This window comes from Pristiophorus japonicus, chromosome 5, assembly GCF_044704955.1.
Source record: "Pristiophorus japonicus isolate sPriJap1 chromosome 5, sPriJap1.hap1, whole genome shotgun sequence".
Taxonomy (NCBI): domain Eukaryota; kingdom Metazoa; phylum Chordata; class Chondrichthyes; family Pristiophoridae; genus Pristiophorus; species Pristiophorus japonicus.
Window position 1 is genome coordinate 2,597,974 of NC_091981.1, and position 15,324 is coordinate 2,613,297.

Below are 15,324 nucleotides of genomic sequence, written 5' to 3' on the forward strand. Positions count from 1 at the left end.
AGATCAGCCAGGATCTTATTCAATGGTGGAGTAGGTTCGAGGGGCCGAATGGCCAACTCCTGTGCCTAGTTTTTATGTTCTTTTACACGCTCGTCTACAATTCCAAGGATTAAACCCACGTACCCCCCAGGAATAGGTACTCTAACTTCATGTCTGCCGTAAATGTGGTCTGTTATTAACAAAAAGTGAGTGCTCGCTAACGGATTCTAATTTAGCAGGTCTCGATTGCCAGTATCTATACACATTCCTGATTATTTATCAAGTCTAACAGATAAAGAAGATGGTGGAGCTAATTGGAGAAACATTATAAATATACGGGACATATAAATCTCCAATGCTCGCCTTCTCCGAGCGAGTATTGCGATATATAAATTTTAATTGTCAACAACCTGTATTTATATATCTCCTTTAACGTAGTGAAACGTCCCAGGGTGCTTCACAGGAGCAATTATCAAACAAAAATTTGACACCGAGCCACATAAAGAGAAATTAGGACAGGTGACCAAAAGCTTGGTCAAAGAGGGAGGTTTTAAGGAGTGTCTTGAAGGAGGAAAGAGAGGTAGAGAGGTGGAGAGGTGGAGAGGTTTAGGGAGGGAGTTCCAGAGCTTGGGACCCAGGCAACAGAAGGCACGGCCACCGATGGTGGAGCGATTATAATCAGGGATGCTCAGGAGGGCAGAATTAGAGGAGCGCAGACATCTCGGGGGGTTGTGGAGCTGGAGGAGATTACAGAGATAGGGAGGGGCGAGGGCCATGGAGGGATTTGTAAAAAAGGATGAGAATTGTGAAATCGAGGCATTGCTTAACCGGGAGCCAATGTAGGTCAGTGAGCACAGGGGGTGATGGGTGAGTGGGACTCGGTGCGAGTTAGGACACAAGGGGGAAGTGAGCACAGGGGGTGATGGGTGAGTGGGACTCGGTGCGAGTTAGGACACAGGGCAGCGAGCACAGGGGGTTGATGGGTGAGCGAGGCTTGGTGCGAGCTAGGACATGGGCAGCCAAGTTTTGGATGACCTCAAGTTTATGTGGGCTAGAACGTGGGAGGCCAGCCAGGAGTGCGCTGGAATAGTCAAGTCTAGAGGTAACAAAGGCATGGATGAGGGTTTCAGCAGCGGATGAGCTGAGGCAGGGGTGGAGACGGGCGATGTTACGCTGCGGATATGTGGTCGAAAGCTCATTTCAGGGTCAAATGTGCCAACAAGGTTGGAACAGTCTGGTTCAGCCTCAGACAGGAGTTGGGGAGAGGGATGGAGTCAGTGTCTCGGGAACGGAGTTTGTGGCGGGGACCGAAAACAATGGCTTCGGTCTTCCCAATATTTAATTGAAGAAAATTTCTGCTCATCCAGAACTGGATGTCGGACAAGCAGCTGGACAATTTTGCGGAAGTTAGGAAATTTTGCAATAATAGTCGCGATTCAGAGATTTACTTCGTTACTACTTTTCAAAATGCACAAGAAAATCAAATCAAATCGGAAAACAAAATACCTTGAGGTCATTGTCAACACTGTAAGGAATATGAACATCCCAACAGTAATTATTTCCGCTCGCTTATTGTGCTACTGCAAACCACAAGGAGAAAGAATGATTAAAATTTCAGGTACAACCCCCGTTACTCAACAAAATAAAACTACATTAAAACTGAATTAATGAGGCAATTTCTTGAATGAACAAACTATATCTGATGTGATTTTCAATACTGCACAATGATTGGGTAAAGGTGAGAAAACTTGGTTTGGAAAAATATCATACAAAGGTGGGATTATTATTTATGTAAGTGAGTTTCGAGTTGACCAAGGCGAGAGAGAGAGGTTTGCGTGGAGCAATGCAGCACCTGACGTTTCGCTATTCCGTGCAACATCGAGCACTCCCACCTTAGGTATTGTACCGTTAAACAATGCACCTCCACTCCCAGACTCAGGACCACCACCTCATGGGCAAGTTAACAATTTTCCACACCGCACTGATGAATTCGAGTAGATTGGGCCGATACTCTCTGGCGTTTAGAAGAATGAGAGGTGATCTCATTGAAACATACAAGATTCTGAGGGGGATTGACAGGGTAGTTTCTGAGAGGATGTTTCCCCCGGGCTGGGGAGTCTAGAACCAGGGGTCACAGTCTCAGGATAAGGGGTCGGCCATTTAGGACTGAGATGAGGAGGAATTTCTTCACTCAGAGGGAGGTGAATCTTTGGAATTCTCTGCCCCAGAGGGCTGTGGATGCTGAGTCGTTGAGTATATTCAAGGCTGAGATCGATAGATTTTTGGACTCTCGGGGAATCAAGGGATATGGGGATCGGGCGGGAGAGTGGAGTTGATCTCATTGAATGGTGGAGCAGGCTCGAGGGGCCGTGTGTGGCCTACTCCTGCTCCTAGTTCTTATGACATCAACTTAAAATCAGAGTCAGACCATTCGGGAGAGGGAGTTCACGCAATGGGTGGTAAATATGTGGAACTCTCTCCCACTAAAAGCAGTAAATGCTCGCCCAATTAATCATTTAATATCAGAGATCGCTGGATTTTTGCTAGCCAAGGGTGTTAAGGGATATGGAGTTCGGTCACAGATCAGCCATAATCTCATTGAATGGCTGAAGGGACTGAATGGCCTCCTCCTGTTCCATTGTTCAGATGATAGTGGCCCGTTCATTTCTGGAACCTAGGTTCTAATGTAACCCAGAGTAATTGCTGCTGTGAGCGAGAGGTTTAGGAAGCCCCAGTCCGGTTCCTGGTGGGCAAGAGCTCCCAGGACAAAACTACAGTTTGGCATGAAATTGGCAACTTTATAAAAACATAAACATTAGGAAAAGGAGTCGGCCATTCGGCCCCTCGAGCCTGCTCCACCATTCAATAAGATCACGACTGATCTTCGACCTCAACTCCACTTTCCCGCCCGATCCCCATATCCCTCGATTCCCCGAGAGTCCAAAAATCTATCGATCTCAGCCTTGAATATACTCAACGACTCAGCACCCACAGCCCTCTGGGGCAGAGAATTCCAAAGATTCACCACCCTCTGAGTGAAGAAATTCCTCCTCATCTCAGTCCTAAATGGCCGACCCCTTATCCTGAGACTGTGACCCCTGGTTCTAGACTCCCCAGCCCGGGGGAAACATCCTCTCAGCATCTACCCTCTCAATCCCCCTCAGAATCTTGTATGTTTCAATGAGATCACCTCTCGTTCTTCTAAACTCCAGAGAGTATCGGCCCAATCTACTCAATCTCTCAACAATATTGTTGCCTTCACGCGTGGAATAAACTTTTCAATTTCAGACCATAACCCCTGACCCTATCTTTTTGGATGATATCTGTTGCTGATTCTGCCATTCCCATTTACCCCTCTAGAGCCACCTTTTGTTCCTTTACTTGTCCCATTACCATCTCCCTTTGCCTCGCACCATCATCCCTTTTGTCATTTAATCTCTCCTGCCTTCCACCCAATCACAGCCCTTCCCTTTTGTTCTTCCCCCCCTCCCCCCTTTCCCTGCCCCCGCACTCGCTTAAAAACCTGTCACATCTCCGACTTTTCCCAGTTCTGACGAAAGGTCACAGACCCCAAATATTAACTCTGTTTCTCTCTCCACAGACGCTGCCCGACCCGCTGAGCGATTCCAGCATTTTCTGTTTGTATTTCAGATTTCCGCAGCATTTTGCTTTTGTCGATAGACATCCGGTTGGGAAGGGGTTGGGGTTTGGAAGGGCGGGTTCCGATCGAGATGGTCGAGTGGCTCTCAATGGTCCCCGAGTTTCTGGGGTGGGGAGGGGAGGGAGTGGCTATCGGACGGACAACGGGCTAACACAACTTCAAGAGGAGTGGTGATCGGTGAATATTCGAGAGTTCTGCATCAACAGCATCCTTGAGGATTAGGGAATATTTATACGGAGCTTTAGCTCAGGAGAGTGAATGCTTGAGGTAGAATCCACAATTGGGAAGTCTGTCCACGATTGGTGCAACAAACCCAATGACATGGGCACCTTCCCCCTGTGTCATGCTTTCTCATGGCTTCATTTTAATTAGTGAACAACATCACACAGATAATGCATTACTACCGGTAATCGCAAATCATCAAAAGACACACAACGTCCATCAGCCTGGGTCAGCTCCAACAACCAGCTACCTGGGAAGGCAGATGCAGCAAAGAGCAAAACACGCAGTAACAATGGAGGGAGAGTCACTCGATGAGCCCAATTATTCCGCTTCCGGTCCCGTGCGCTTTTCCCAGACACTGTCACCATGTGCACACACCAACAATGAAACGAAACTATGTCGAACGGCAGACAGCTGTTAACTTGACATCCTACCGCTCGATGGGACGGGGTTAGAGACCGTGCAGGGGGCAACTATTGGGTTAGGTTGGCTAAGCCTATCACACTCCGGCATTCCCCGCTTCTCGCTCTACTGTGCCAGCTTTGGCATCGCTGGCAGCGTATCTCACCCCGGCGGGTCAGTCTTTGCCCTACACCGCCCTCAAACGCGATGGAACACCGCAATCCCATCGTCCTCATCACTTGACCTGTGGAAAATCATTTGTTGTTAAAGAGTTGCTCACTGCATTTCGCCCTTGCCAATGGTCGCGTGGTTCACCTACAAAAAAATGTTTTCCAACTCCTGCCATGGGCAAAAATCACAACATTAAAGGATGTTTGTTCCCAGTCAGTCACTTGGCACAGCCAACTTGGTAGCTTCGGTCATGTTGATCCAAACCGTTAAACTCTTAAACCATCAAACTGATTAGCTTGTGAACAAATATCTGTGTACCTGCCTTTAAAACAAACAGTTAAAAACAGATTCTATTCTTCGGAACAGAGGAGTACAAGGGGAGATTTAATTGCGGTGTATAAAATTAAGAGGGGCCAGTATAGAGTGGATAGGAAGGACCTGTTTCCCTTGGCAGAGGGGTCAATAACCAGGGGACATAGATTTAAGGTAATTGGGGGGAGGTTTCGAGGAGATACGAGGAGAACTTTCTTCACCCAGAGGGTGGTGGGGTCTGGAACTCACGGCCTGAAAGGGTGGTAGAGGCAGAAACCCTCATCACATTTAAAAAGTACCTGGATGTGCACCTGAAGTGCCGTAACCTGCAGGGCTACGGACCCAGAGCTGGAAAGTGGGATTAGGCTGGGTAGCTCTTTGTCGGCCGGCGCGGACACGATGGGCCGAATGGCCTCCTTCTGTGCTGTAAACTTCTGTGATTCTATGAGACATGCTGACCAAATCTGAAGGAAGAACCTAGTTCTTTAGTTCTGGTTCCATGATCAGCCATGAACTCATTGAATGGTGGTGCAGGCTCGTAGGGCCGAATGGCCTACTCCTGCACCTATTTTCTATGTTTCTATGACAAGAGTACAGGTCTGGGATGAAAAATATGATGTCCTAATTAAAGCAAAAGACTATTCGATTTTATAATGTGTGGGTGGTTTAAAACTGTTCAAACTCCCCCAATTTATTCCAGGGATTACATCGAGTTGTACATTTAAATTATACTTCGGTTTGTGACAGAGATTTTGTACATAAATATGGCCGTTGCATTTTCACAGTCATAGATGGATGAAGCAATAGTTAGAGGGGGTCTGGTGTCAGATGTTGGATTAATCAGTCCGATAAAATGTAAAAAGCCTGTTCCCCACCCCCCAAATAGAAGAGCTTTTTTCAGAAGTTTCAAAATGAAAGTTCTCCTCTGCACTTCCTGTGTAGGGTGAACTGGAGCGTCAGGAATGAAGGTAGTTTTAAGTTTGAAATTAATCAGAACTGATGTCATCCTCAGTGTGTTACACTGGTCTGGGAGGGAGAGCAGTGTGGGTTTACCAGAATGATACCCGCACTCCAAGGGTTAAGTTACGAGGGGAGATACACAAACTGGGATTGTATTCCCTGGGATTTCGAAGGTTAAGGGGCGATCTGATGGAAGTTTTCAGGATATTGAGGGGAACAGAGAGGGTAGACAGAGAGACACTGTTCCCGCTGGTTGGGGAGTCTGGGACTAGGGGCAGAGTCTGAACATTAGAGCCAGACCTTTCAGGAGTGAAATTAGGAAGCACTTCTACACACACAGGGTGGGAGAGGTTCCGAACTCTCTTCCACAAACGGCAGTTGATGCCGGGTCAACTGTTAATATTAAATCAGAGACTGACAGATTTCTGTTAACCCGAGGTATTTAGGGATATGGGCCAAAGGCGGGTTTATGGAGTTAGATCGCAGATCAGCACGATCTCACTGAATGGCGGGACAGGCTCGAGGGGCTGAATGGCTCACTCCTGTTCCTGTGTGCTCCCTGTCCAGTTTTAAAGTCGGCTGAAAGGTCAGCGAAGGGGAGGTAAGATACAACACCGCAGTGACCCCTCCCCACCAAACAGCAACAACAAATCATTTCATTTGGCATGACAACACGGACATGGGCTCGTCGTGGGCACAGCTCGGTGCGGAAAGTCTCTGCACTTACCTGGACGTGACCTGGGTGAGCTCGTCAGAGGGGTGAAGGATGCGGCACGTAGTGAAGGTGAACGTGGAGCTGGTGTGTGACATACATTTACCGGGATAGTGAACTGAAGGATAGGTGGAGACAAAAAGAGGGAAAATAGCAGAAAACACAGACATCAGCAGCAATCGCAGAATCAAACATCTGATCACGTCAACTGTTGACCCAGCCCGACACCAGACTGTGTAACCCTTCCCAGACCAGCCAGCCATCCCACTCCCAATTCTCAGGTTAGATCCTTCTCCTCCTGGTGCACACTTCCCTGTCCACCCGTGTGCGGACTCTGGGCTGGGGAGGCGGGGGGGGGGGGTGGAGTCATTCATTTTAAATTGCAAGATCACATTACTGCCGAGGTCCCCAAACAAACGGTGCTGGGCATGAATCAGTTACTCCGCCCCGAAACAGGTTGCAGCTTGATCAATTACATTTAAAAATAGCAGGGTTACAGAAGCTTGCTCGGGACCCGATGGCGATGAACCTCGTGCTCCGATTACTGAAGGACCAGAGCGGAGAAATACCTGGCACGTTAGAAAGAGCTCGTGTTCCCCAACAACAAGGAACACAGCACTTCCAAAAACCCACATCCAAGTATTGCTCGATCAATACTGCAACATGTTTTCCCCCTCAGTTTAAACAAGATATTCGGCTCCTTCTGCGCTGCGTGTTTGCGTCCCGGAGCGGCGGCAATGTTGGCGCCGAGGTGTTCTGAGCGGGCGATCAGCCTCCAGCGCTCCGCAGACGATCCTCGGGTCCGGTTTAAGAGCTGTGTCGGTGTGCAGCGCCCCTGGTCGCGACACCGCGCGAGTCTGAGCTCCTGCCTGGGAAACCAGGGCGCTCCAACCATCCCGCTGGGCGAGGTGAATCATGGACTCCCGAGACAAGTGCAACCGGGTTTTCTTTTAGCTTTTCTTGTGATTTGTGTCGTGTTTGCGCGATGTTGGCGTGGGCAATGTTTTGGGAATGTTTCTGTGTTCCGTTCCTCCCCTCAGGCATCTCTGGGAGCACTCCCGGCCCGGCACTTTATTATCTCGGGAGTTTCCCATCCTAACGCCCCGAGAGGGTGTACAACGCCTCCCTTAGCCCTGTGTCCCTTGACCCAGGGCCCTGCTGTCCAAACGTACCCACTGAGGGGCAAACTGTTCCCGGGCACTAACTCTAACTCTCCCGCCACCATTACCGCCCCGAAACACCAACGCTGAGAATCCTGCCCTTTATTTCACAGTTTTGGTCCTCTGCAAATCCACATGATCAAATCCGTCTGTGTTTTGGATGGCAAAGAAAAATTCCCTCTCAAAAGGCTTCATGATTTTGAGCCTCAGTGGAGACAGCCACGGGAAGTGGCTTTTTTTGAAAACCTCTCCCATTTAATTTTGTAAAAGCAGTAAACATACTTTCCCGATGGATCCAAATGGTTTCAATCCTAGCTTACTCTCTTTAGAAGAAAAAGCAATTTTTAAGCTTCCACGAGGGCGCTCCTGTATATCGTGTTTTATTCCATTAGTTGCCGAATGTGCTGCTATCATGGGCTCACTAAATCTACTCCACACACCAGAGAATTTTAATGAAAATGCACCAAGTAAAATTCCATGAAACATGAATTCAAGAGTATCGTTAAAGGAGAAGAAAATCTATTTATAGATATCTAAGCCAATCGGAAAGTACTGGAAATAATTTTTAAAAGTTCTAGAGAAACTTGAGAAAGTTGGCAACAGAAGGTCATCATCATCATCATCAGAGGCAGTCCCTCGAAGCGAGGATGACTTGCTTCCATGTCAAATAGGGATGAGTTCACAGGTGTTCCAATGAAGGACCTAATATTCCAGATCCCGAACATCCTGAAGGGTGGAAGATGCCTGTGTGTGGATTTATTTAACGTGGGGTGACCGTTGCACACCAGCCACCACATGGGCTTGACAGAGCGAGGTCTTGGTCCAGTGGCAAGGGTTAACCAGGACGACTGGAGACCTGCTCTGCTGCATGGACCCAGTGCGCCCACATATCGCAGTGTGGGCTGGGCCCGTGCTGTCCCTGGGCCCTCGCCTCTCCTGGGCTCCGAACTCTCACCTCTCCCGGGTCCTAATCATACCCCCCTACAATCTCTCGCCGCTCCTTCGCCCCAATCTCACCGCTCCAATCACATCCAATCGTACTGTTGTGTCTTTGTACAAGACCTTAATCAGGCCGCACTTGGAATACTGTGTCCAGTTTTGGTCTCCTCACTTGATGGCTTTGCAAAAGGTCCAGAGGTGAGCCACTGGACTAATTCCACGTCTAAAGCATCTAAGTTTTTGACATAGTGAAAGAGTTGGGACTCTACACTTTAGTGAAGCATAGACTCAGATGATCTGACTGAGGTTTATGAGATAATGAAGGGAATAGTTGTATGAGGCGACAGCAGCCAAGAGTGACGTCAACAGAAGAGAGAGAATATAAGAGGGGCAGTACTGAGGGAGAGCCGCACTGTCGGAGGGGCAGTGCTGAGGGAGCGCCGCACTGTCGGAGGGGCAGTGCTGAGGGAGCGCCGCACTGTCGGAGGGGCAGTGCTGAGGGAGCGCCGCACTGTCGGAGGGGCAGTGCTGAGGGAGCGCCGCACTGTCGGAGGGGCAGTGCTGAGGGAGCGCCGCACTGTCGGAGGGGCAGTGCTGAGGGAGCGCCGCACTGTCGGAGGGGCAGTGCTGAGGGAGCGCCGCACTGTCGGAGGCGCAGTGCTGAGGGAGCGCCGCACTGTCGGAATGGCCGTCTTTCAGATGAGACATTAAACCGAGGCCCCGTCTGCTCTCTCAGGTGGATGTAAAAGATCCCATGGCACTATTTTGAAGAAGAGCAGGGGAGTTCTCCCCGGTGCCCTGGGGCCAATATTTATCCCTCAACATACCACAGGACAGTGGAAATTCCAAGCTGTGTGAATTAGAAATATATTGTTGAAGTTGTATTGAGTGAAGCAGCTGTGTGTTTGCACCAGCTTCATGGCAAATATGAAAGCAGCTCAACTTTGCAACCGCAATAACCCACATTGTTTCACCAAGGTGCGTACTTTGGCTAACATATCCAAAGAGAAGTGTTATATAGCGGACCTGTTAGGTGCATTATACAATAGGGAATAGAGAGAGCAGCGATGGGTCCGAGGTGGAATCTCATTTCCTTGAACCGTGACAGCAAAGCTTCAGGCAGTTTACAGCCACCACCTGATCCCCAAGAGCAGATAACCAGCTCCTAGACACAGGCTGACACACTCTCAGCCCCAGGGTACACAGCTGACAAATGCTGGCCCCTCCTGGCTGCTACGCTCCAGCAAAGCTCCACAAACACACAATATCCCGGAGTGCCTCAGGGTGAAGAAATAGAGCAGGCTGAGGATTGAAAGCAAAAAATTAATTCACTTTTCTAAAAAAACAGCGATAGAGTGAGAATTTTAACGGAATGACAGGGTAGATGCTGAGAGGATGTTTCCCCCGGGCTGGAGAGTCTAGAACCAGGGGTCACAGTCTCAGGATAAGGGGTCGGCCATTTAGGACTGAGATGAGGAGGAATTTCTTCACTCAGAGGGTGGTGAATCTTTGGAATTCTCTGCCCCAGAGGGCTGTGGATGCTGAGTCGTTGAGTATATTCAAGGCTGAGATCGATAGATTCTTGGACTCTCGGGGAATCGAGGGATATGGGAAAGTGGAGTTGAGGTCGAAGATCAGCCGTGATCTTATTGGATGGAGCAGGCTCGAGGGGCCGAATGGCCGACTCCTGCTCCTGATTCTCACGTTGTTAAGATGAGGTTTTACCCGTGTCTGAGCGGTTCCTGTTAGTATCCAAAACTGAAGCTAAACCGGAAACATCTGTTAATAAGGCACCACAGGATATCGATATTATTCTGACGTGACCCAAATCCTCAAAGGTTCAGCATTCTGTCAAATGGTCACTTCAAACGACGGGAGACACTCCGTCACCAGAACCTCGCCGCTGCTTGCTAACTCTCGGTGTGTCCCCGACCCAGCGCCCCGCACCCCTCGCTGCGGGATAGATACAGGCACTCGCACACTCGGCCCCTCACCTGAGTTCTCCCGGCACCGGGCTGGGGTGGAGGTGGCAAGACCCCGTACGGAAGGGTCACCTGGCTCATCCTCCTCATAATCGGCCAGGTGGTAGACCGGCTCGGTGTCCAGCTCCAGCGGCCGGAAGCCTTTGGTGACCACACCGGGGCGCGGGTCGAGGAGACCCGCCAGGTTGGGCTGGGCCAGCTGTTGCCAGTGGTGGAGGGTTGCTGAACCTGTGGACACAAATACATCAGATACGGGTCTCATCCAGTAAGGTGGCCGTCAAAACCAATGTCATTAATAGCCGCGATTTAAGCAATGAATTAAACGGTCACGTTAGCAGGTCATGCATGAGTTCAGTGCATTAATATCACGTTACTTTGCCCACCTTACTTAATAATAGTTTGGAAAATATAGCATGCTCCGTACACCACATTACGAATTAGGAGCAAGAGTCGACCATTCGGCCCCTCGAGCCTGCTCCGCCATTCAATAAGATCACGGCTGATCTTCGACCTCAACTCCACTTTCCCGCCCGATCCCCATATCCCTCGATTCCCCGAGAGTCCAAAAATCTATCGATCTCAGCCGTGAATATACTCAACGACTCAGCATCCACAGCCCTCTGGGGCAGAGAATTCCAAAGATTCACCACCCTCTGAGTGAAGAAATTCCTCCTCATCTCAGTCCTAAATGGCCAACCCCTTATCCTGAGACTGTGACTCCTGGTTCTAGACTCTCCAGCCCGGGGGGAAACATTCTCCCTGCCCTGCCAAGCCCTGTAAGAATTTTGTATGTTTCAACTCCTTTGCTTTCAGTAAAACAACAAAGCATTTTACAAATCAACTTCATAGAATATTCTAGTAGAAAGCCTGGAAACACTGGAGCATGTTCCCCTCCCCCAGTGAAATTCTATAACCTAAAATATTTCATCGCCGCAGATGTCTTAACCTTTTAAGAGATAAGCACGGTATTATTGCAATGGTTATAATATTTCAGTTTAGTAAATTATAATTAGTGTGATTTTTATCCCCCATTCCTTTAGGGTACATTTAGTGAAATGAGATAACAGAAGCGTCTTGTAGGAGCATGATCAGCGCAGTTAATCGTGCACCATGCAAATTAATTCTACAATAAACAATTGGAACAAATGAAGTGATACTCAAGTGAAATTAGAGACACGTTTACACTGGCCAACCAAAGTGTTCAGTGCGTGAACTCTCCGATAATATCACTGTAAGCAGCTGTGTCCAGTGCGAATTACACAACGTGAACGACAGGGGAGTTGAGGGTTATGGGGAGCGGGCAGTGAAGTGGAGCTGAGTCCATGATCAGATCAGCCATGATCTCATTGAATGGCGGAGCAGGCTCGAGGGGCCGAATGGCCGACTCCTGCTCCTGTTTCTTATGTTCTTACAACACACAATATCCCACACTTGCAGTCAAAGATAAAATTAACGCGTCTCCACACGCAATACTAGCTAGCCTCTGGTTTCTTTATCACCCCTTTCAAACCGCTCACTACCGAAATGGTCAAATTCAGAGAATGGGAAGCTTTTACTTCAGGGCCCTCTGCCCCACTCCCACCGCCCAGGTTTCTCTGTTTTCTCAAGGTAGTGATTCTCACTGAGCTATTCCCCCACACTCCTACCCCCAAGGGTGCTGACAGGCCTCCAGTACCTTAACCCAAGATGTCACTCCTCCTATGCCAGCCTAGGGCAGATCCAGCAGCACTCACTGGACCCCGGTGAGGAGCAGGAAGCCCTCGGCCAAGCCGAGGTGAGCCGAGCCAACACAAGCCAGGGGTTGAACCTACGGGGCCACCCTGGTTGATGTGGGTCACCACATTATCGAGCGGTGGATTGCGCCTCAAGTCAACGGGAGCTTGCCAACAGGCTGAGTCACAACTCGTACACGCTCAAAATTTCTTCAGGCAATAATTGGGAATGAATCCATGAGAATTATGCTGTGTTTGTGTCTCAAGGTACCTTCTAACCCTTGAAAGCAAGAATATTTTAGAAACATAGCAATCTAGAAGTACTTCCAAACGAGCCCATTTGAAAACAGAACCATTTCCCCAATTGTTGCCCCGTTCCAAATTAATTCCAAGAAAAGATCACCAGCAATCATGTTCATAAATTGCATTGCAAAGGAAATGGAGTCCTCTAAGATTACACAGGGTGTCCTCGCCAGTATAAAACCCAACTGTTCCACATGCCCACACAACACGTCCGCGGTAAGGCGAGGGGCAGTTTATAAGCTGCACTCGATTCCGTCATCGCACAAAGACAATAATCGGGGCAACGGGAAACACTGGCCAGGGCTCTGAGCATCCAAACAATAGGGATCCACAGATACCTAGTTAGAGTTCCTTGCTGTGCCCTGACCAACCATTGTTGCCAAGACCCACGTCTGTTGCTGACATTATCGGATCACAGACACGGTCCGGCTCTGAGCAAGCCTGATTTTATCTGCTCCCTATATTAGGATTTCACGGCTCAAAGGCAAACAAGACCAACAATGATCATTAAATATAGAAAGGACCTGGCACATGAACAAAACACAGAGGGAATGGAGCGGTTTCTCGAACAAAACTCCAATTAATCAAAAATAGATACTTCTTCCCATCTATTATTCAATGGCTGTATCTGTTGATACTTCAATCCATCATCAAACTTTCTCTCACACACAGACAGGCAGACGCAGAGACACACACAGAGACACGCACTCGCACTCAAACACACACAGACAGACAGACAGACGCGCGCAAACACACGCACGCGCACACTCAGACACATGCACACGCACACACACACAGACACATGTGTGCGCAGAGACACACATGCACTCACAGACACACACACATACAGACACACTCAAACAGACACGCACACACAGACAGACACACAAGTACAGACACACACGTACAGACACACAGGTACAGACACACAGGTACAGACACACAGGTACAGACAGACACACAGATACAGACACACAGGTACAGACACACAGGTACAGACACACAGGTACAGACAGACACACAGATACAGACACACAAGTACAGAACACACGTACAGACACACACGTACAGACACACGGGGAAAAAGCAAATAATATAGTTTAGTAAAGAAACGAACACCGGTTTTCACGAGCTAAATAAAAAGCAAGCATGGTAACGAGTACGAGGATACATTATTTACTCAGTTCGCTGGCCTCCAACGATCATATATTTCAGTGCTTAAAGTTATAAATTTACAGAATGAAAGTGACGCCTGAAGACTGCTGCCAGAAACGTCAAAAGCCAGTGATCTGTGGCAAACAAAAGATGGAAAGGAAGAATAAAAATCAGACTGAGACGGAAACCAACACAGAAATTAAATGAAACCTTTATTTGAAACAAAAAGATGAGTGAGTGAGACGGTAATTCCACAACACGCACTGAAAGCTGGATGAAAAGGCGGTAGGCAAATTAAACAAAGTGCTTTGCGTCTCAAATAATATCAACGGTATACTTGATAATAAATACATAACTGAATCATTAACATGTTTTTCAAGGAATTGAAGTTTATATAAAAAAAATGGTATGATGGACTGAGGTCCAGAAATACTCCTTCGTACTTAACCCATTGAGTGCTAAATTTCCTTTGCTGTTTATGAACATGATGCTGGTTTGTTAAATCGGGAGTAGCGGGAGATTTAGAATAAGGACAAACGGCATTTTAACCCAAGTGGCTGGAGTTTCTTCAATGTGAAAAATTTGGGGGTTGTTTTGTGTGTTTTGCTCCAACAATGCAGAGCCACTTTAAACAGATCTCAAACGGGTGAAGGGGAGGCATATCTCACAGGACCTCAAACCAACAGCGGGGCTGGCTATCCCGGAAATAGAAGGAATACTTGGTGCAGAGGGCTCCGGGCTTTTTATGGTGCATCAGAGACCAGAGGGAGTCGAAGACAAGGACAGAGAGAGAGCGCTGCCTCGCGGGATCACCTTCCAAGGGCTTTACAATCTGCAACTTCTCCGGCAGGTAGGATCGGCTGCTGAACGACATTCCCGAAAAGCTGGTGAATTCCGAGATGCCGGACAGGTTGGTTCCCAAAGACATGATGCTCTCGGTGGGCGTGGCTGAGTCGCTCGACAGCTCGCCCTTCTCTGCCAGCTCCTGCAACTTCCTCTCTCGCTCGTCCTCGAAAAACCTCCGCTCACACAGGTAGTTCTCCCGGCGCAGCGACAGACGGCGGAGTGCTGCCTGCAGATCCCTGGATCCTGGCGTCCCCGGCTGACCCAGCCTCTTGTCCTTGTCCTCACTGCTGCAGGGGAAGAGGAAAACACACCCACTGCACCAGTCAGTATACGTGCAGTCCACACAAGTCAAACATTCCTGCACACACCCCAGTCCCACGGTTAGTGAATTATCACATCAAGGTGACCATTTGGTAACGGTCAGCCGTGGCTCAGTGGGCAGCACCCTCGCCTCGGAGTCAGAGTGTTGTGGGTTCATGTCCCACTCCAGGGTCTTGAGCACAAAAATCCAGGCTGACACTCCCAGTGCAGTGCTGAGGGAGCGCCGCACTGTCGGAGGGGCAGTACTGAGGGAGTGCCGCACTGTCGGAGGGGCAGTACTGAGGGAGCGCCGCACTGTTGGAGGGGCAGTACTGAGGGAGTGCCGCACTGTCGGAGGGGCAGTACTGAGGGAGCGCCGCACTGTCGGAGGGGCAGTGCTGAGGGAGTGCCGCACTGTCGGAGGGGCAGTACTGAGGGAGCGCCGCACGGTCGGAGGGGCAGTACTGAGGGAGTGCCGCACTGTCAGAGGGGCAGTGCTGAGGGAGCG

The 15,324-nt window shown here is 49.1% G+C and overlaps 1 protein-coding gene across 1 annotated transcript in view; it reads right to left on the reverse strand.

Annotated features, from left to right (window-relative positions):
* LOC139263731 (trafficking kinesin-binding protein 1-like) overlaps positions 1–15,324 on the reverse strand; it is a 212,623-nt gene that overhangs the window by 4,211 nt on the left and 193,088 nt on the right. The window contains exons 10-12 of the mRNA XM_070879763.1: positions 14,484–14,803; positions 10,513–10,728; positions 6,435–6,537 (exon numbers count right to left, since the gene is read on the reverse strand). Of these exons, the coding sequence (XP_070735864.1) occupies positions 6,435–6,537; positions 10,513–10,728; positions 14,484–14,803 (639 nt within the window). The remainder of the gene's footprint in view (positions 1–6,434; positions 6,538–10,512; positions 10,729–14,483; positions 14,804–15,324) is intronic.